At 37.4% G+C, this 22,781-nt stretch overlaps 1 protein-coding gene across 13 annotated transcripts in view; it reads right to left on the reverse strand.

Annotated features, from left to right (window-relative positions):
• Window positions 1-4,733: 4,733 nt before the first annotated feature.
• Window positions 4,734-22,781, reverse strand: part of ENTPD1 (ectonucleoside triphosphate diphosphohydrolase 1) — a 60,491-nt gene continuing 42,443 nt past the window's right edge. For 11 of the 13 annotated variants that reach the window (XM_039357020.1, XM_039357026.1, XM_039357021.1 and 8 more), the window contains 9 exons: window positions 16,352-16,476; window positions 15,628-15,745; window positions 12,894-13,044; window positions 11,954-12,113; window positions 11,223-11,459; window positions 9,141-9,398; window positions 7,484-7,591; window positions 7,043-7,180; window positions 4,734-6,088 (listed from right to left, as the gene is read on the reverse strand). In XM_039357020.1, the coding sequence (XP_039212954.1) occupies window positions 5,882-6,088; window positions 7,043-7,180; window positions 7,484-7,591; window positions 9,141-9,398; window positions 11,223-11,459; window positions 11,954-12,113; window positions 12,894-13,044; window positions 15,628-15,745; window positions 16,352-16,476 (1,502 nt within the window). In that variant the 3' untranslated portion in view covers window positions 4,734-5,881. Of the gene's footprint in view, window positions 6,089-7,042; window positions 7,181-7,483; window positions 7,592-9,140; window positions 9,399-11,222; window positions 11,460-11,953; window positions 12,114-12,893; window positions 13,045-15,627; window positions 15,746-16,351; window positions 16,477-22,580; window positions 22,684-22,781 lie in introns of those variants that run through there. The other 2 variants (XM_039357031.1, XM_039357032.1) reach the window with 2 other exon arrangements.

Raw genomic sequence — 22,781 nt, forward strand, 5'->3', positions numbered from 1 at the left:
AAATGGACAAACATGACATTCCAGAATGAATTTTCCTATCAGTTCCTATCATGGTACAAAAGCTTAATACATCGTTCTTAACCTCTATATAAGCCTCATCTTTTATACAATACAATTATATATACAATTATATGTACAGGAACTGAAAATATTTTTATATTATAAATTTCCACAAAAGAATCAGTGCTTTAAAATAAACAGGGGCGCATTGCATAATAAATGTTATCTGGAACAAAGGGCACTGCAAATAGTGAGGCATTACATTGGCTCAACTCTTACTCCTATGCTCAGTTTTGCTCAGGATCTAAAGCCCAGTTTCGCTATGGTTCTTTTTTCAAATAACATTATAAATAGACCTATTATATCTAGACTGAAAAATCTGGAAGATTGTTTAATAGCAGCAAAGAGGTACAGAAATGTCTCAGTTCAGCTATGATAGTCTTAAATATTCATAAAAGGCTTGATAGTTATCTTGACAATCGGACTGGACACAAATGAGTGTTTTCAGTTGGCCACGTTTTAAGCCAGATGCAGCATGCACTCTAACAGTCTTTTGTTTGCATTCAATTTTAGCACCTGAAAAGAATGTGCAATTTGTCTAAATAAAATAAATTATGGGGAGATCTTGAAATAAGGAGGTGATAGCCAGCCTGAATTGAAGGGAAAACTAAAAATTCCTTTAAACTCCTAATCAAATGTTCCTCCTCATTAAACCATACTGTCAAAGTACATTCGCTGATCTATTTGCTGTAGTTTTTAACCATTTATGTATAACTTATTTTTCCCTGTGAAACATAACTAGCTTGGTTAATTTTCAGATCCCTGCTCTTTATTGCAGCATATAATTTTGTAACATTCATATTCTCAGCTAACAACATATCATCATATGCTCACAAAAGTGCTTCACATTTCCAGTTGATGTAGGTCTCGCCTAACTTCAAGCCTTTCTAATGTATTTGTTTTATTAATGGCATTATAACAATTCAGGATAATTCTCATGTTCATTCATTTTGCAACATCTCAAATTCAACATCTATCAGACCACATATATAGAAGATGTGTCCTCACATTTTTTAATAAATTGTGCTTCAAATGTTGATTCTTCTTCAGGCTTATTTTGTACCATTTATAGCAGCTTTATCAGCCCAATCAACATAGAGGGCATTATGCAGGCTACTATTAAGGAGACCAGGCCCACTTTAGTCTGCAATATGGCAGACAAGGTATTATGAGATATGGATATAAGATATGGGTTACTGGAAGAGGTAAAGCTCAAACAATACATCTTCAGGAGAAGGGTGAGATGCAAATAGTAGATTAGCACTGAGTCAGACTGAAAGGCAGGGTTTGCAGAAGTAATAAAATGCATTTTGACTCAAGTTTCTGATCTGCCTAAGGGGTAAAAGAAGATAGCTGAATCAGTGATAATGACCAAAATGCAGAATAAAGGAACAGTTAAGGTTTGATTACATCTGGCAAGAAAATGAGACATAAGGATTCTGTAAAAGTAAATATAGATATTAGTGGAATTTTCAATTGTTCCTTTATCTCAAATTATTAACAATGAGTCTACTGGGAAAGAGTTAGTAAATCCTTCATCTCCTTTGCTGCATTTGACTTTTTCTTGAAGAGATTTTTTTCCAGAGTATTAAACCTGTGATTCTTGATACCTGCAGTATGAATTATTCTGTTTTATCATCTAAATACTGCCTTACTGCATATGAGGGCTAAACCTTAATATCTCCTAATTCCCCCCTTAATTCAGCAGAACAATCCCCATAGCTTTGTGTTTCAGGGAAATGAGCAGGAATTTTGCTAAGACAGTCTGATTTTGAGCTTCTGGAATGCATCAGTGAGATTTTAAACTGTAAACAGTGAAACTGCTAGAATCCCACATTTGGGCATTTTTGCTATTTCTTTCTGGGTCAAATTGTATAGGAGAAGGGATGGCAGAACTCGGAGGTGGAGTGAAAAGGGGAGTGAGCCTAGAATCCCTACATAGCCACAAGAGAACTAGTAACATTGACCCTTATGTAACTAGGCAGATGCTGACTGTTCGCTGAGAAAAGTTCTCTGCTTAGGCTTTCAGCAATAAATCAGTTTAATTGAACCTTCATGTGTGGACCTGGTCTTTCACACCTGACAAATTGTTTCTCTTGCCATATTGTTCTCTCGCTCCATTTGGGAAATAATGGACAAACACCAATGACATTAATCAAAACATCTTTAATAGTCCATATAAATACAGGGATGTACACATGTATAAAGTGAATATTTGTTTCATTTGGACAGGAAAGACAAGGTTTAAACTATTTTCAGGAAGTATGTGACAGCATCCCAGCATCACCTGTCCTGAATTATTCTTCCTCTAAGCCTGCAGCCCAAAGAGGCTACTAGGCATAAATGTTTAATAATATATTGTACATTCCACGCACTTAATTCCCTTCCCACCACATGCCTACAGTTGGAATTCTTGCAAATCAGCCTCTTTAAAGAGTATGAATTCAGCAGCAACCCCAGTAACTGGAAAAGAGACCTAATACATTGTGTAATTTGGACAGATTAAATCACAAAAGACACCTATTAACTAGGATCAATATGAAGAGGTAGACAAGCTTTCCCCAACCATGGGGGCTTCCAGGAATGTAGGACCATCAGTGCCACCATCTTTTCAACAAGAGGATTGGACATGCTAGCTGGGGATGATGCTGATGGTAGTCCAGCACATCTGAATAGTATCAGACTGGCAGAAATAAAGACATTGTCACTTGTTCTAGTGACTATCTCAGTCCAGCCAGTAAGGCAGAAAGATACTGAAAGAATGTCAATTGGTTTTTTTCCCTATTAAAATTCCAAAAGTAGGTAGAACATTGTTATTTATTTTTATTCATTTATTCTATATTTTGATTAAGGAAGGTTCTGAATGTGCAAAGATGAGTGAGTTTAAATGCAACTCATCTAGAAAACCAGTTCACTAACATGAAGGCATTTGGTGACTCGTGAAAAAGCTTTTAAAGAATTAGTGCAAAATAAATGCTTATTTTGAGTAATTGGCATGTGAATATGTGGCATAGTATATACTGTACTGCTTATTCTCACTGAGGCAAGATTCCCAATAATTCTGACACATAAATGTAGCCAATACTTACCTGGCATGAATATGATATGAGCATGTTTCATACTCTGATTCAGCATTCTCATTCAAGTTCTATTGAAGCATACTTCTATTCATCAAATTTTAAATACTATTCTCTTTCATTCCTTTGCAAACTCTTTTAAAGGGTAATCCATGCCATTACTTGTCAAAAGTATGCTTCTTTGAAATAAAATTCCTGAGGTGGAGAACCATATTGTCGAAAAACATTCTATGTTAAAAAAGAAGGGCCAAGTAAAATTCATGTTAATTTTAGAGTTATACATTTTACTAAGACAAAACACACCATGTTATGACTTAGTACAATGTGTCAACTCAGACACTGTAGTTTATAAAATATGGTTTATAGCTAAGAATGAATAAGCTACTATAGTTTAAGAAACGTCCCAAATGGACCAATGCTTAATAAATGTGAATCACTTCTTCATTATACTAAACAATGTTTCTATATTCTATTCTTCTATTTCTATAATTATGAGCTAAATAAAAGCAGATTCCTTAAATTAGCAAAACAGCACAAAAATTATCTTTATCCTAGTTCCTAGTTCCTTTAATGCCAGTATCGGATGTCTGCCAGATCAACTATCAGCCTCTGGATCTGTGATGATCTCCTCATATTTTCCACCATGTGATTCTATCATCCTGAAGGTATTTAAACTCTCAGGTTTGATCTAATATGCAACACAAGATACACTTAATCTGCTGAAAACTGGAAAGCTGGTGGGTGAAAAATCTGCTTTACCACATGTATTTATTTAATTAGTTTATATCCACCTTTATTATTTTTACAAATAACTCAAAGCTTCCTTCTCCTATTTTCCCCACAACAATCCTATGAGGTGGGTTGGGCTGAGAAAGAGTGACTGGCCCAAGGTCACCCACCTGGCTTTCATGGCTAAGGTGGGACTTGAACTCACGGTCTCCCACTTTCTATCCTGATGACTTAACCCCTAGGCCAAACTGGCTTTTACTTTTTTTTTTTTTTTCCTACCGTATCAGCTCTGTCTGCATGAATCTTCCCTAACTAAAGCCATGTTATTATTGGTGGATGACAGACTTATTCCATTGATCTGGTTCTCCAGAAGAGTTGAGATTGGCAGGAATGTTGCTATCCTGAAGCAAATAGCAAAAATGGTGCAGATGTACAGGAAGGTTGTCTGCTGATTGAAGATCTCTTCAAATGTTGCTGGATCCATAATGTTACCAGAGGATAACTTAGGTTGGCTAATCAGCAGACAGATTAGATTAACAGGCTGGCTATATTTGTTATAGGAACACTGGAAATGCTTTGACCATACAGGTAGTCCTCGACTTACGATCACAACTGAGCCCCAAATTTATGTTGCTAAGTGAGACATTTGTTAAGTGAGTTTTACAAAATTTCTTGCCACAGTTGTTTGTTAAGTGAATCATTGCAGTTAAGTTAGTAACACGGTTATTAAGTGAATCTGCTTCCCCATTGACTTTACTTGTCAGAAAATTGCAAAATTGCAAAAGTTGATCACATGAACCCGGAACACTGCAACCATCATAAATATGAACCAGTTGCCAAGTGTCCCAATTTTGATCATGTGACCATGGGGATGCTGCAATGATCGTAAGTGTGAAAAATGGTCATAAGTTGCTTTTTTCAATGCTGTTGTAACTTTGAACAATCACAAAATGAACTTTTGTAAGTCAAGGACTACCTGTATTCCTAATTTACAATAAAATCTCAGTGCAAATCAAACCGTATTTAGTTTTTTCCTAGGAACATTCTTTTGGTGCTTGTAAGAAGGAATTCTTCTTCCATGGATTCTGCTCTTAAGAACTTCTGTATTGCAAACATGTGCAAAGGGTTTGTTTCCTTCTTCCCCAATACGGTTTTTGAATGATAATAATAATATTACCAATGGATTTTTATAATATACAGTGTGAAATCAAACCTCAGTGCCCAAGAACTATATAACTTACATAAGGCAGCTGACAGTGAACCCAAACACTTAATAAACAGTTCATCAGTGCAAGGCCTGTTACTCAGGTACCAACTGTTACACATCAGGAATAATTTACTGCTCCTTTTTCTGGGTCAAGCTGCAAATTCATTAGCTACATTTTGTTCTTTAGCTTTTAGTAGAGAGTACTTTGGGTTGTTCTTCCCTTCTTCTCTCAGGAATTGATAAGTTATTGTCAAAGGTTTTCACTTTCATCCTCTTTCATACATGAATTATTACAAATGCTATTACAGTGAAATAATACAAATACTATCACAAATCTGATAAAGGAGTACTTCAAAACTGTAATTGGGTAGGGCCAGTAGGTGGTATTTCTGAATGCTTGTGTTTTTTTCCAGTAGAATGAAAGAAAACACCGAATCCAAGAGCAGCTGCAGCTATCCGTTTAAGTTAGTCCTTGCAGTGTTCAGCCCATCATTTCTGACTGGATGTCCCTGTGCTGTATTTCCAGGACCAAAGCAATGTATGAAGTGGCATACCTGAGAGAGGGGCACACCTGAGTAGGTGCAAGAATTTATCAATCCTCAATTAGAGTAGGATTAAAAGTGAGTCTTCAATCTGAGGGAGAATAAAATGGTAGCATGCTGTTGTTTTGGCATCTGTTGGTGCCAGAGCAAATGGTCCAGAAAGCCCTCATATAAACTAGATATTTCAGCAGAGCGGAGTAGGAAAGTACAACCTCCTGATCTTAACCGCAGTGTTTCCATTGATGTGTCATACTACCTTCTGCACCCTAAATTATCTCCTTTCTCAGGCACTTTGGTTTACAATATATCATCCAGCCTACTAAGAGCAGAGTCATCACTAGAACAGAGCAGATGACCATGAAGCTGATAAAACCTGTGTGAGACAAGAGATGTGTGTAGGGCTGCTCTGAAGGGATCATGTTGGTAAGGTTTAGCATATAGCCCAGCGTCCATCCTGTATCACTCTTTTCAATCTGAAATGTAGGAGACAAGAATCACTCAATGAAATATCAAGCAACTCCGAGAAAAGTGGGGCAAACGCTATATTTAAAAACATATTTATTATTTATATTCCACCTTTATTATTTTTATAAACAACTCAAATTATGAACATATCTAATACTCCTTCTTCCTCCTATTTTTCCCAGAACAACAACCCTGTAAGGTAAGTTGAGTTGTGAGTGACTGGCCTAATGTCATCCAGTCAACTTTCATACCTAAGATGGAACTGGAATTCACAGTCTCCTGGTTTCGAGCCTGGAGCCTTAACCACTACATCAAATTGGCTCACATGCAACTTTCTCCAACAATTCAGTGGCTAGGCTTGCATAATAAGTTTAATCGAGTCAGGTTTAGCAGCTGAATCGATCTGCTAAGATCGATTGGCTTTAAGGTGGGTTGCTTTTTTGTGAAATTACATAAGGCCAAAGCTGGCCCTTTTAGTTAGCTTATGATTCAACAGATTATGAACATTCAGAAAATTTTCAGAAAATTCAACAACCAAGGTAACCATGCTGTATGAATCAATTCAAAGTGTTACTCCTGGTCTTCAAAGTTCTTAATGTTTTGTGCTCATGATATTGCACTTCCGTTCATATTGATCTACCTGCTTCATAAAATACTAGAAAGCATCCTCTGTATCCCACTTGAGTGAGACAGGGTGAGGGATAAGGCTTTTCAGTTGCTGCACCAACACTGCAGACAATCTTGCCCTATAAAATGTGAATAGCCTTACCTCTGGTTGTCTTTTGCAGATTTATGAAAATATTTGTATTGTGGCTTGCATTTGTCTTTGGTTTCTGCCATATATTAGTGTAAAAGATTTTTAACCAACTGATAAATTTTAGATTTTATCGTAGTTTTTGTGAGCTTCTAAAATAAATCTCCACCACCACTTCTTAATTTCCACCTCTGAATGTTAAAGATACCTTCTCCAGGAAGTGGATATTCTGCCATTTTTCCTTAGTGAAGTTGTATCTCTGGCTGAGCAGGGAGATAATATATGTACTCGAGAAACAATATTCGCTCAGGTACTTCTCTTTTACCTTAGGAAATTCATCTTTCACCTAGAGAGAGAAAAAGGAAACAAGTTTATTTCTTTGCTTTTTCTCCTCTTTTATAGAGACTGAGGCATTCTGTCTTCCACATAAATATTAATCCATTTGTGTGTTTTCAAATGAACATCCTTTTCACATGTCACGGGGACTCTACGTTTGTAGGGTAAGTGGGTTTTAGGGATTTATCTTTCCTGCTTTGATTTCTGAGTTGGAAAATCAAGCAGAACTAATATCACACAACTAGCACTAATTGGAGGCCACTCACTGTCTGAGTCAAGATCATGCTCTTTTTGTTTGAAAAAAATGACATACCTCATTCCAGGATTTGGAGCAAAAGTTCTTCACTGTCTCTATCACTTGGTCCATAGGTTTTTCGGTCACATTTAGAAAATTCATTACATAGTAGAAAGCAGAAAATGCCTAAAGATCAAGTAATATGAAATTACTCAGGAAAGAAAAAGAGACTCGTGTTTTTTTATAGTTGTATTTTTGTAAGCCTCTCAGAGTCGTAATAAATTGGGGTACCCTACAAATTTTATAAATTAATGGAAATAAAATGCTGCTATCAGCAATATTTAGCATAAAGGTAATGTTTTCTGAGCAAATACAGATATATTGTTCAAATTACCGATCTAGTCCACAATTGTCTGTACTCAATGATTGGTTGGAAACTGCACATAATGTATCTGGGTGAACAAAACACAATTGCTACATTGACATAACATGTTATGTCCAAATAAATAAACCATATTATGATAGATGAGAACCTGATGTACATAAGAAGTAAGATCTGGACCATGAACTATCCAACTTTATTTTAGCCAATTATTCCAAATTACATCAGTTTCCAGGACTTGAGCCACATCGTTGCTATCTGTCCTTTTTACTAGAGATGTCAGACAATGAATGTGAGTCTTTCCACCTGCAAAGTGGCAGTAACTCTACCCCTAAGCTATGCTTTTTCTATTCATGGCTGGGAACTCCAATACTATATGTAAGAAGAATAACTCAGGGGCTTCTTCTATTGCTTCATGTCAACAAGTACGCATACAACTTTATTTGCAAATAGAAATCACTTGTTAACAATAGGAAAATGGAGCAGCTACTTCATGAAAGAGAGCACAGTGATAGATCATCTGCCACTTCCAAAGCTCTTCTGGCTCATGCTGAACAGGGCAAAAGCTGAGAAAGGGGCTCTACCAACTTTCCAGCTCTTTATTTTGGGGAACTGAAATCAAGTATGCCGTCTATAGACTCTTGAGGGAATCCCCCCTTTCTGAATTTGTTTTGGATGTTTCCTGCCAGTGGAAATGCTATAGCGCTACATCTACAACTGCCAGGTTCTGCACAGTATCTGCTAAAGTAATGTTTATGGAAATGTAGTCATTACTTTAAAATTGTGCCTTTATATCAATGTGTCTCCGGAAAAAAAGAGTTGGTAAGTTTTGCTTTATAACATTTCCCTTAAACCAATGTTTTTCAGCTTTGGCAACTTGAAGAAGTGTGGTTCAACTTCCAGAATTTCCCAACCAGTCTGGGAGTTGAAGTCCACATATCTTCAAGTCGCCAAAACTGAGCAACACTGCCTTAAATAAACAGGTAGCTGTTTAAATACATGGTTGCATATGGGGAATATCAAGCAGGAGCAAATAACAATATTTGTGTAATGATGCCATCACACAAATGCCATGATTTATGAACCCACATCAGCCTTTATGATAGTGGTATGTAATCATCATGCAGTCAGCATGCGCCTGTGGTCTTTTTTACACCCTTGATTTGTTACAGATTGCCATTAACGTCAGTAATTTGATTACACTGATTTTTTTTAGTGCTTCTGTTTTTGCAGTTCCAACCTGGTGGAAGACTACTACTGAAGATAATAGGGTGAATTCTTTTTTAAAAAGAAAGAGCATCACAGACATCTTTTAGTTTGTTGCCAAGCTGTCAATGTATTAAAAAGACTCACCCCAAATTCTCCAGACACTTCAGGCAAGAAAATGCCATTGAATGAGCAGCTGGAGTAAAGACAATCTTTAGTCTTAAAAATTCTCTGGATGCTTTCTAAGCATTTTTCATAATTCCCATCACCTTGGATTTGGATCTGAGAATACGGTACAGTGACGTTATGTGCTGTGCAGGGATTTGTGATCAGATCAAAAACATTAAGTGTCCTCGCATATCCTTGGTGGAAACATGGGTCCTGGAGTCTATCAGTTGTTGAAGACTAAAAAAGTTTAAAAATTCATCAGCAATCACATGAGTCCCAGTACATTCACTTATCACATTACACCATCCACCATGGCTTACAATCCACAATGATTGGATTGAAAAAAATCATACTAAGCCAAAATTAAATAAACCCAAGTATATAGATGTAACATTATGCATGGCTTCAGTCATAGACCTGACAGAAGAACAGTGAGGCCTAGGTCAGAAAATAAATGCCTGTCTTGAATCTACCCTTGAATCCTTACATATTTTATATAAGTATTCATTTTTTTAAAATTAACAAACATACACAATAATGAAACGAAGGAAATACTTTAGGAAGAAAAAATATAACAATCCTCTATGTACATACTCTCCTATGCAGTGCTCCTACAAATGTTTGTTTGTTTGTGTATTTACTTATCAAATTTGCTACCCAGCTCATGTTTTAGATGAATCTAAGTGGATTGCGTTAACAATGAAGAAATTGACCCTCAAGATTTAATGTAATATTAGACTGAGATGAAGGCATAAACTGTTAATATAAGAATAAGTATCTCAAAGTCAAAATTCTTCTATGCCTTTTTCTTTAAATTCAAATTACTATTGAGCTGAGACAAGTAATAAAAGTAAACAGGGGCATAAGATATGTTCAATTCATTTTGGTCGAGTCCTCTGAATCTTGATTCTGTAGGATGTATTCCAATCCTTATAGACACTCCATATGTAATACATTGACTGGGATGATGGAAATTGTAGATCAACAGAGCTAGATAGCATCAGACAAGGAAAAGCTGCTTAATGGTATAATATGGTTATGGTGTTACTAAAAAGGTACGAGAATAATTAGCAGCAGAAATTGCTGTCCAGTTTTTTTTTCCAGTTCACAAAATAACTAGTGTTCTGCAGGAATATTGTCTGACTCATCCTTTTCTCTTACAATCCCAATTATTGTATATAACACAATATGCACTGGTATGTTCTATTTCATAATTTGACAGAAGAAAAGGGTAAAGTACTTAAAGCACAGCCATATCTTGCTAGCTTCAGCTAGTTAGAAGGTAAGATATTTGCAGAGAGGCTCAAGAGGGAGCAAATGACAAAAGCAGATTTGTATTGTGACATAGGCTCTGCCCCATATGTAGCACAAGTATAGAGTCTTTTGACAAGGATGTATTTTCATTGGATCCTATTCTGTGGATACTTCTAATGTAGCAGTCCCCAACCACCGGGGCACAGCCCACTACTGGGCAGGGGTCTATTTGGAACTGGCCCACCATTCACCCAGTTCCCCTCCCCCCCAGGCCTGGCCACCAAGCTACAAATGTTGGGGACTACTGCTCTAGTCTAGTGGGAAGGAATACAACTGTAATTGCATTACAGGCAGTCCTCAACCACTCATTTAGAGGCTGTTCAAAGTTATAGTGGCATTGAAAAAAGTGGCTTACAGCTGGTCCTTGCACTTGTGACTGTTGCAGCATCCACACAGTTACCTGACCAAAATTCAGATATTTGGCAACAGGTATGTATTTATGATGGTTGCAGTGTCCTGGGGACATGTAATCACTATTTGTGACCTTCTCAGCCAGCTTCTGACAAGTAAAGTCAATGGGGCAAGCAAAATTCATTGCAGTGATTTGTTTAACAGCTCCAGATAGCAAAAAGGTTGTAAAGTAGGGTGCAACTCTTTTAACAACCACCTTGCTTAGGAAATTCTGGTCTCAAATGCAGTTGTTAAGTCGAGGACTACCTGTATTAAAGGAAGCAAACTATTGCATAAGCAGGCTGTATCAGTTTCATCCCACACCATCTAAGAAAAGGATTGATACCCATTACTTACAAGAACATCTTGTAACAGCTTGAGGCGAAGAGCTTGGTCCTTCCCGTAACATAAGAAGCTATGTGTATATACCATGTATTCCTTGCCATAGAGATGGAAATTTACTATATCTGCGGATGATTCAATCTTATCTGGATCTGGTACAAAGGTAATCTGTGTAGATGCTCCTCCAAGATCCAGTGCTCCTGTTGTCCTACTTTTGAAGAACGTATGGCCAAATACTCTTGGCCAGATAGACTGCAAGAAGAACAAATTGGAGAGTTAGATTGAGAGATATAACAGCCAGACCTGGAGGACTACAACAGGACATAAGATCTCAGCAATATCACATAGTCAGCCACATAGTCATAACCTCTTCTCTATTTTCCCAAAATGAAGAATTTAGAATAAAGACTTCACATTTTAGGAAGGCAAATTCGAATGGAATATTATGAAAACTTTGTAAGGGTAAGTAGACTAGAACAAAATAGAAAATTCTAGGCACCCATTTGCTGTATCAGTTGAAGCTGAAGTAAGAGCCCTTTTAACAATCATGCTGTAATATGGGATTAGGGTCAGTATCCCCTTCCAATCCTATAATAATCCTGTGGAATTAGTTAGATTATATTCCATTTTAATATTTGATAATCTGTTACAGCTCTGAATAGAATTGAAGAAAAGAAGGACTGTTAGAAAACCAAAGCAAGTGAGAATTCCTGGTCATCACTTGCTTTTATGACATGTCATATTACCTCTGTGAATTTGCCCAGCAAGTAATTAAGGGTGATCCAGCCATAAGCACCTTCTTCTTCACCACTGAGAATCCTGGTGCCCTGGAACTTGAAGGGATATATACGCAATGTTTCCTCCACTGCAGAGAGAACCTTCCTAGCAGCATCCTTATTTTTCAATCTGCATGTAAAAAGAGGGGGAAATTATACAGAATTCCTTAGGAACAGTTCTCATATTTTATTTTTTTCTTGAAAAGGCATTCTGGACAATGGTGACAGAATAAGTGTCCAAAATGAATTTTTAGAAGATGGGAGAAGGAGAAAGACTCATCTGGTCTATTGTTCCATTAAATCCTTCAGCCTTTCTCTGATTAGCTTCATATGGTATTCTTAAAATAATATAACATCAAAAAGAACTTACAAGCGATTCTCTGTTTTCTGAATATGAGCTATAGGTAGGAGTCACCCCAAAAGGTTGTCTCCAAGGCTTTTATTGACTATGGCAACACTGGCATAGAAAGAAGGCAGGTGGCCTGCGGAATAGGTGCCACAAACAATGGCACACCCTAATTTAGCAGTGGCTTATGGCAGAATTCTAGATATCACAATTTAAATATGCGAGATATGTTCTATTCCCACCCTCACTGACTTTTGTTAGCTAAGAATTCTAATCCACAAAATCAATAAAGCTGAAAGAACAGGGAAATAGGAATGCACGCAAAATTTTTGTTGCACCAGATCCAGAAATATGTGCTAAACTGAACTACCCTTTATTTATACAATCAACAGTGAAATACATTCACATGTAATAAACAAATAGCGGGCTTGCAAAATACAAGCATCTCATGGAAACTGATGAAAAATTCCTATCATGTCCAATCCAAATAAACTTTAAAAGCCTGTTTTCTCTGAGCTCATCCCTACAAAACATAAAAAAGTGCAGCTGCTTTTCCTAGGGTACCTCAGCAGCCGCATGCCAGCTGTTGCCCCTAGGTAAACAGGGGTCTCCTGATGCTTTCCCTGTGGCACAATCTCCTTTGCTGAATCCATACAGTGCTTTAGGGGGACACTGGCATTTTCCACAGCATTAGAATATGATGAGATCCCTGGACCTGAAAGAAGAAAAGCAGAATACTTTCCCCTAACTAATCCATTTTTTTTCCAAAATAAAAGCTGAATCAATCAACCTCTTCCATAGTTGCATCTATAGTTGGTGCATACCTTTGTCTGAACATTATTGGCATTAATCTGGTATCCATTATTTTTAATAGAGACAATCTTGTTAATTGCTCAGTGAGGCACATACTGTGTGAGGTCCTTTTTTGGGGTCCTCTCCTACATATGGTCTTGAGCGGTATATCATATACTCTGATTTAAAGTGGTCCATTTCAGTCCACTTATTCCAAAAACATACAGCTTATAATGTTCCATTCCTTTTTGACATCAGATTTTTCCTGGTTAAAATTTTTAACATTCTGTGCTCCAGCTAAACATGTCCTTATACAATAAGAAACTCCTATTTCAATAGTTGTGTCTAATAGAAGTATATACATGAGAGGGGGGAGGGGAAGGGAGAGAGTACAGTTAAAGGTTTTTGTGAAAATAATGAAAGCAGTATTGCAGTATGAACTTTACCCCCTTCATGTGTGTGTGCAGCATTATCATACAAGCACAAAAGGATGGAGCTTGCCCTTTGACAGTGCGGTGTTGCTTTTGTCATCTGTTCTTCTTGTCTGCACTCTCTCCCTCCCCTACTCTCATGCCCTCTCAGACTTCCTGGTGGTTTTGATCTGATAACACGATCATCTTCCGATCTACTTGTGAAGAGTTTGGTGCTCTTACTTATGGTTCCTTAGTAACTACAGTATAGGAGTACCTGCCAATCTCATAACTCATCATCTGGCACTAAACAGGTCCAGACATTTCACTTACATCTTAAAATTATCTTGACAACTGTCAAGGTTGACAGAGAACCTGGCTGTAAATCTTAACACCATCCACTTAATCTTTATTTAGGCCTTGGCCCACTTTGCAAAAGGCTCACAGAAAGGTTAGTCTCTTTAGCGCAGACATGAGTGAAGTCATATAAATACATAATATTACTCCACTGCAGTATCCAGAAATCAAAGCCCTGATACAGAACTTTACTCAAAGGTTTTAATTCTAGGCTTTTCCATTGCATTGTTACACCCTACCTTTGATACCTGATCCATGGTGCTATAAACAGTTTCTTTGAGTCTGGGAACAGTTCTGGCTTCCCCAACCTTATTCCTTACTCCAGTAAGTAGAAATGGGTTTTCACTGCCATCTTTTACGCATTGGAATTTCTCCTTCTAAGTGGATTGGTTTCCTTCATGCTTGCAAAGCCCCATTACCCTCACCTCTGTTTATGGATTACTTTTAACTTTATGTGTTGTTACTAACAAAGTTGACCCTATTACAAAATCTTACCCCAGCTGACATTATTATCAGGTATACTAAAGATATCAAGCCCTCCCACTAAATCAAGATGGTAATTCCTAGACAAGATAACCATGATCAGCTCAGACTAAGAATAATCAGTATCTACTGTACATGCCAGACTCAAGTTAATTGAAAATAGCAATAAGTTACAGTGTTGCTGGGCTGCAAAGCAGCACTTAAAATCTATCAGATGAAATTATTAGTTTAGAGTGTTTTGCATTATGATAGATTGAATTAGCCATATATTAACCTTTATGTTTTTTGTATTTATCTAGTGTTTTGACACATCCCTATAGCTTTTTAAAAACTGTGTACACAAACATACATACATTAACTTTTTAAAATGCATTTTTATGTTTTTTATTTTATGTAATTTTTGTTTTAGTTTTTAGGTTTTTTAAAATTATTGTTGTATCCCACCCTTAAGTTGGTCTATGATCAGAGCAAAAATTTGATGGACCCATAAGTCTGTGTAAGAGTATAAATTACATCCTTTGACAGTTTAGGATTCACTGCAAGGGACACAAATTATAATTTTTATGTGGTGTTTTTCATTAGTGAAAGTTTGTTCAGGCTTACAATGAGCAAGTACTTTTCCTTCTCTTTTCCTATCTCACACATACACTACTCCCATTAAATTGCTTAAATTCGGCATTTTACTTATTTTAACTTTAAAATTGTATTGAAGAACTAAAAAAATTAGGGTGAGTCCTTCCTAAATTTCTTTCTCTGTTAAGCCCTTGGGAGCTCCTGCTTCTCTTGTCTGATTGTTCCTAGGCAACCTCTGTTTTCCTCATTCACACAGTCCATCACACTCCATGGAGATGGTTAATTTATTACAAAAAGTCCATCAAGGTTCTAGTAGACAAAACCAAATAAATCAGAACTCTGAGGCTTGAGATTTCCTCAAAGAACATGTTTATTGGTTACATAGTATCTGCACAGTCAAAAGAGAAACCAAGTTTAAAGTTCTCTTCAAAGAGAAACAATATTACAAAGTTGAACTCCCCACCCCAGTGCTATGCAATTAGCTATGTTCCCCAATAGAAGAGTTTGGCAGTCTTTCTAACCAAATGCTCACACCCCCACCTAACTGATAGAAATGACCTTGGTTCCCATGGGTCAGTAAAATGTTTAGACTAGTAGAAATCCTCCGCACCCCCTCCCGTTCTTGTGGCAACCCAGAATGAGCAAAAAATGGCTGCAGTCAAGTCAATTTTCCAATTTCTTACCTTCTACTTCACATACGTGAATCTGATGCACTATTCCTGTATTATTCTCTTTCTCAGCTGGCCATTCATATACATACACACTTGTGTGTGAAGAACCGGCATCCAACACAATCCCATACTGCAGGAGAGACAAATTCATAAATTTGCTTTTTAAATTTCAGGGTACTGTACTGAGAGAAGATGATAAAATGTATCTTTGCGAACAGTGTCATGTAGTGGAGTTCTCTTACAAACAGAATCACATTTTCAGGGGGACATTTATATTATTGAATCCAACCCTGTACTCTGGACAAATTTTCCTGTCAAATGACCATATAGCCTTGGTGAGAAGACCTTCGGTGTAGAAGAGTTCACCACCCAACTTGGTAACTAGTTCCACCATTAAATTATACTTACTAGCAGATTTTATATACCATAAGGCTGCTATGGAAAATGTTAGAATAAAAGGAAATGTAAGGTGGTACTGTTAAGGGAGCTTAAAGCCTAAGACTGTTACTTGTGTACAGGGGATAAGATATATTGAGAGCATTCTTTATATTGTGGGCAATCCTTCCGGGATTCTATTGGAAGAGAAAGGAAGATATTACTGTTGCCTGGAGCCTCTAACAAAAAGATAGTGAATGCATTAACACACATCTGATTTTAGTCTTCATGTGGGCTCTGCATTTGTGTCTAATAGGATTAGAAGCACAGCAGTTCAGCAGGTAAGTTTTCTGTAACTTACTTTACAGTTCCTGGTGGAAGATAAATTTTGTGTGATAGCCACAGTGATTAAAGTAATAAGAGCCACCAGCAAGAATAATCCAATAACAATGTATTTCAGGTGAGAATATTTTCTCAGCATGATACCTGCAGTTACAACAAAGGGAAAAAAAAACAAGATTAGAAGCAATACAATACAAAATGTCACAACATATCCCACACAGGAACACCATTTCCACAGATATTTTTTATTATTAATTCTCAATTTCGAGTCAAGTCTAATTGGGCTCTGCTATAGAAAAGATGAGAGGGTCTAATTGTTTTTCAAACAATTTTCAGATATGTGGACTTTGATTCTCAGAATTCCTCAGCCAGCATTCTGGGAAATTCTGGGAGTTGAAGTATACACATCTGAAAGTTGCCAAGGTTGGAAAACACTGGTCAAAAGCAATTCCATTGTTTCTGAAGTCTAGCACTACTAGCATTTACTGTCACTCACCACTTAATAGAGGGAATATCACAGCCCAGCTGCACAATCCCCTCTGCCTCTGCTTTATTTTGGGTTTCTGCATATCTATTCCGGGATCAATGCAGCTGGAGATTTAAAATTCCAAAACAAATTATTTCTGGCCTTTTTCCTGGCTCAGACTTCACTATATTGTTGCCAGCAGTTTGAAATGGTTGGAATTTTGTCAAAATATCATTTAGGGACTGATATTTATTTCATGAATACAATGTTTTTGAGCCATATTTAGACATTTGTTACTTTCATGAAGTTGCCAGTTTTACTATTCCCAGGTTAATTTCTTGTTAATAAACTCCATGCAAATTTGAATCTTTTTAGAAGCTCTAGCTTAAAAGTAGGAAAAAATATTTCTCTTTCCCACTTTATGCCAACTTCTTTGACATCATTAAGGCTCAAAATATCAGAGTTCAAGATCTTGTACAATAGAATATAACAAGTGCATTTATGTTAGAAATTCTACTAAACTGAGAGAGATAAGAAAAGAAAATTCAGACTCCCAGATTTTGGATTAGAGATCAAAGAAAATTATTGTTCCAAAGTTAATGTAGAAATATACCGTAATGACAATTGCCACCTAATGGACCTTTTAAAATCAGGAATGAAATACTATTTAATCATGGTTAATAAATTTAGAAATCCAGTGAGAAAAGAATTATGGCTTGACCTCCTTGGCTTAGATGGGGAATTTTAAATCTTCCATCTACTTCCATTGAATCTCATCAGTAGGTAAGAAGAAACACTTTGGTTTATAAGATATTAACAAATATTTTGCTAGAGTAAATAATTCCCTGGAATTTGCTTTATCTAATTGTAATTAACTAATTGTTTTAAGAATATGAAATGTTTCTGTTATTTGTTTTTAAAATTAACTAATTAATACATACAGTTCAAGAAATAAAGTTGCCCATGTTTTCCTTCCAATGCTGCTGTTTTTCCAAGCCTCTTTATCCTAAGCAGTGTGGCATATTATAAGCTTATTTAACTTCTTTAACTGAGATAATATTTTATGATTTGGGCTGGCTATGACTGATTCTGGCCTTACTTAGTACCACTGGCATTCATATTTTATCTCTATTGTAAAATACTTGTTTCCTCTGCCCCTACTGCAAACAATTTATATATACAATATTTAAGTTTATACAGCTATATGACTTTTAATTTATTGTTGTGGTTGGTTGCACAATCAGCCAGATGTTTGAATTGGATTTGGCATTTTTACTGAGTCTTTCCCAAGGAGACCAGGATAGGCAGATGTTGTTATTTGATGGTGTTAAAGGTATTATTACAGAATGTAAGCGGTTGCAAGGAAAGGTTCTTTTGCAATTGACTGATGATGTTTTTGTCAGTGCTGATGGTGTTCCAGATGTTTTGGGAGTGCACCCAATGCACCTATCATTATTGGTACTATCTTTGCTTTCTTTTGCCACAGTTGTTCTATTTCTATTTGCAGGTCTTTGTATTTTGTGATAGGAAGAGGAGGAAGGGATGGGATAATCCCAGAAAAGATCTAACAAGTTCTATTAGGTATAGTAATTGCTTTAAAGCTGAAATTCTACATCCAACACCCAAAGACTAACTTTCTATAGGACTTTATTCAATCTATAAATTAATGTACAGCATTGCTTACTTAATGTTTAAGGGAGAAACGTATGTATAATTTGGTACAATATATATTATTTATTGCTGTTACTCTTTTAATGTTGCTTTTTATTATTTTATGTGTGACTGTGCTCTTTAAAAAAAGATCTAGTTTAGTGTCTTTTTTTACAAGATCCTCATGAGGGAAAAGAGGAATAAACACTTGCAACAAAGCCTAGAACAGTGATGGCAAACCTTTTAGAGATCAAGTGCCCAAAAACTGTTCCTCCCTGCTCCCCACTCCGCCCTCACCTCACCCACAGGGCCACCCACTATCTCCATGGCCTGCCACAGCAGATAATAATAATAATAATAGTAGTAAAGTTGGAAGGGACTTTGGAGGTCATCTAGTCCAACCCCCTGCTCGGGCAGGAAACCCTACACCATTTCGGACAAATGGCTGTCCAGTCTCTTCTTAAAAACTTCCAGTGTTGGAGCATTTACTGCTTCTGGAGGCAAGCTGTTCCACTGATTAATTGTTCTCACTGTCAGGAAGTTTCTCCTTAGTTCTAGGTTGCTTCTCTCCTTGATTAGTTTCCACCCGTTGCTTCTTGTCCTGCCTTCAGGTGCTTTGGAAAATAGCTTAATTCCCTCTTCTTTATGGCAGCCCCTGAGATATTGGAATACTGCTATCATGTCCCCCCTTGTCCTTCTCTTCGTTAAACTAGACATACCCAATTCTAGCAACCGTTCCTTATATGTTTTAGCCTCCAGTCCCCTAATCATCTTTGTTGCTCTTCTCTGTACTCTTTCTAGAGTCTCAACATCTTTTTTACATCGTGGTGACCAAAACTGGATGCAGTATTCCAAGTGTGGCCTTACCAAGGCATTGAAGAGTGGTATTAATACTTCACGTGATCTTGATTCTATCCCTCTGTTAATGCAGCCTAGCACTGTGTTGGCCTTTTTGGCAGCTGCAGCACACTGCTGGCTCATATTTAGGTGATTGTCTACTAGGACTCCGAGGTCCCTCTCACAGTTACTACTATTGAGCATGGTGCCACCTATGCTGTACTTGTGCATTTGGTTTTTCTTGCCTAAATGTAGAACCTTGCTTTTTTCACCATTGAATTTCATTTTGTTAGTTAGTGCCCAGTGTTCAAGTCTGTCCAGATCCTTCTGTATCTGAAGCCTGTCTTCTGGAGTGTTGGCTATTCCTGCCAGCTTGGTGTCGTCTGCAAATTTGATGAGTTCCCCATCTATCCCTTCATCCAAATCGTTGATGAAGATGTTGAAGAGTACTGGGCCCAGAACAGAGCCCTGGGGCACCCCACTACACACTTCCCTCCATATAGATGCAGTTCCATTGAGGACCACTCGCTGAGTACGGCCGGTCAGCCAGCTACGGATCCATCTGGTGGTGGTTCTGTCTACCCCACATTTTTCTATCTTGTCAAGTAGTAGGTTGTGATCTACTTTATCAAATGCCTTACTGAAGTCCAAGTAAATTATGTCCACAGCATTCCTCTGATCCACTAATTTTGTCACTTGGTCAAAGAATGCAATAAGATTTGTCTGGCATGATCTATTTTTGACAAACCCATGTTGGCTTTTAGTAATGACTTTGTTTGCCTCTAGGTGTTCGTTGATTCGTTGTTTGATTATCTTTTCCAGGATCTTCCCAGGTATTGAGGTCAGGCTGATAGGTCTGTAATTTCCTGGATCCATTTTTTTTCCTTTTTTGAGATGGGAACTACATCAGCTCTTTTCCAGTCCTCTGGGTAGTTCCCCTGTGTTCCAGGATCTTTGAAAAATATAGTTCAATGGCTCCGATATCACATCTGCCAGTTCCTTGAGAACTCTGGGGTATAATCCATCTGGTCCTGGCGATTTGAACTCATCTAGGCTGGACAGGTGCTCCCTAACCATTTTCTTGCCTATCTTAACTTGTGTTTCTATTTGTTTTTTATGGCACTATTTTTGATAGGTTGGTCTGTTTTTTCCCTTTGTGTAAAGACAGATGCAAAAAATGAGTTAAATAGTTCTGCTTTCTCCCTGTTGCTTGTCACCTTCTTGCCACTTCCACCCACTAATGGACCAATCATTTCCTTCACTTTTTTCTTGTTTTTTACATGTTGAAAGAAGCTTTGTTTGTTATTTTTGACTTTGGTCGCAAGCCTTAGTTCATTTTGAGCCTTGGCTTTCTTCACTTCATCTTTGCAGGCTCGGGCCATGGTGGCCACACCCTCTGCCCGTGCCCCGCAGTGCGTAAGATGGGGCATGAGGGCGGAGTCTTGTCCCCAGTGCCTGGCTGCCATGTCCTTGGGTGTGCTGCTTTGTACGGGCTGCACTCGAGGGCGACTCTCCTCTGGGGGGGGGCTGTTGGTGAGGAAGGGTCTACAGGTGACGGTGTGCATGCCCACAGAGAGGGCTCTGAGTGTTGCCTCTGGCACACATGCCATAGGTTCACCACCACTGGCCTAGAATATTTATTTATGTAGTTTTAATATTTTTTAAAAGATGATAAAAACTAATGCAAACTAATATAAAGTGAGAAAAAGAAAAGAAGAAAGAAGTCAGTGAAAGCTAAAAGTACAAGAAGAAAAGAAAACAAAAGAAAATAGAAAAGAAAGAAAAAAGATACAAAGAAGTAGCTTTGGATCCTCTTTGCGGCAGTTATATATGCAATTATAAATTAATTTCTTATTTTATAGTTACAACATTTCTTTCTATAATCTATTCTATCTAAACCTAGATCATTTATGACGTACTCATTTTTAAACTTTTTTTTCAAAACACAGTTGAAAAATAAGGTTAGTCCCTAAGATTCCAAATGTTCTTGCAAATAAAGAAAAATATTTATTTATAAGATGTCAACAAATATTTTGCTAAGATACACTAATTCCTAGAATTTGTATTGTTCAGAAAACATAATCACTTTATGGATATTGAAATCTCTTGACAATTGAAAGACAGTAAGCTGAACATAGAAATAATATGGCAAAGGAAAAAAGGTATATTTCTACATGTAGGCAACATGCATATATTTGCTTGTTTCTTCTCCCCCACAAGCAGTGTTCTTAGTGAAACTTAATACTTCTCTGGATTTTTAACCACTTACACCTAACTATGATACAATGTATGCTAATGTCAGTCCTTCCCAGTAGACCAGCTCAGGAAACAGACTCTACAGGAAGACTAGAATTATACTGAGATGGGCTATATCTCAGCAAAGGTGTTTTTTTCCCCTTTGCTCCTTTTTATATTCAAGAGATTTCAGGGGTGGGGGAGTCTGAGTCCCTCTCTTTAAAATTACTCTGTGTTTCTTCTATACCTGCTGTTTCCATAATGGACTCCGGAGTCTTTCTCCAAGTTCATTTCTCTATCAATCTACACCTGGCAGCATCTTTTTCTACTGTACATGTCACCGTGATGTTGTCCTGGTTTCACCTCCAACAAGTGGAAAAGTCTTATGCTATTCTGCTATTAAAGAAATGTTTTTCCTCTTAAACTGATATTGACAATTTGCCTTTTTTTTTAGAAGATCCTCATGAGGTAAAAGAGGAAGAAACACTATTTTTTGTTTGATGGATATAAATGAATGAATAAATGTTATATAAAATCTATTATATTTTGCCATCTATTTGTATTAACATGAAGCCAATTGATCAGTGGCATGTGGGATCAGAGCAGTGCTCATTGGCAATTTTATCTATTGTTGCCCTGCCTCTTCACCTTCAGTTGCCAGCAAATTTTGTTTGCCATCAGTCTACCAAGAGTCCTTAAAATGATGGACACCAAAGTGCCTATCAGAATTACTAGCCTACTTAGAAAGGAGTATTGTACAGCAGGGGTCCCCAACCCCCGGGCCACAGCTCACTATCGGATCTTGAGCTTTTGGAACCTGGCCAGTGGCATGTGCATGTGTGCAGGCGCATCCCAACTCACGTGACTGAGCCGTGCACATGTGCTCCATTTGCAGAAGCGGTGGCCACACGGGCACACTGTTCGTGCAAATGGAAATGCATGCATACACTTGCCCACCTTGTGTGGAACCATTCCCTCTCCCCCCCCACTGCCTGTTTGCAAAGCTGAAAAATTGGGGGATTCTGCTGTACAATAAATGCTTTAATTCAATGGCCCTTACCAGTTTGGTGGAAGACTGAACTACTGAAACAATGAAATGATGGAAACTATCCCTCTCTTTGCCAAAGAGAGCTGAAAGGAATCTGAAAATTGGCAGCTATTGCCTGTTGAATAGATGAAAGAAAGATAAGAAAAATTTAAATGCCATTGTTCTCTGAGTTCCTTTCTGACTTAGAAAAATATTCCCCTTGGAGAAGAGTAA

The sequence above is a fragment of the Crotalus tigris genome, unplaced genomic scaffold, assembly GCF_016545835.1.
Source record: "Crotalus tigris isolate CLP2741 ecotype Arizona unplaced genomic scaffold, ASM1654583v1 scf7180000018862.1388955, whole genome shotgun sequence".
NCBI classification, from domain to species: domain Eukaryota; kingdom Metazoa; phylum Chordata; class Lepidosauria; order Squamata; family Viperidae; genus Crotalus; species Crotalus tigris.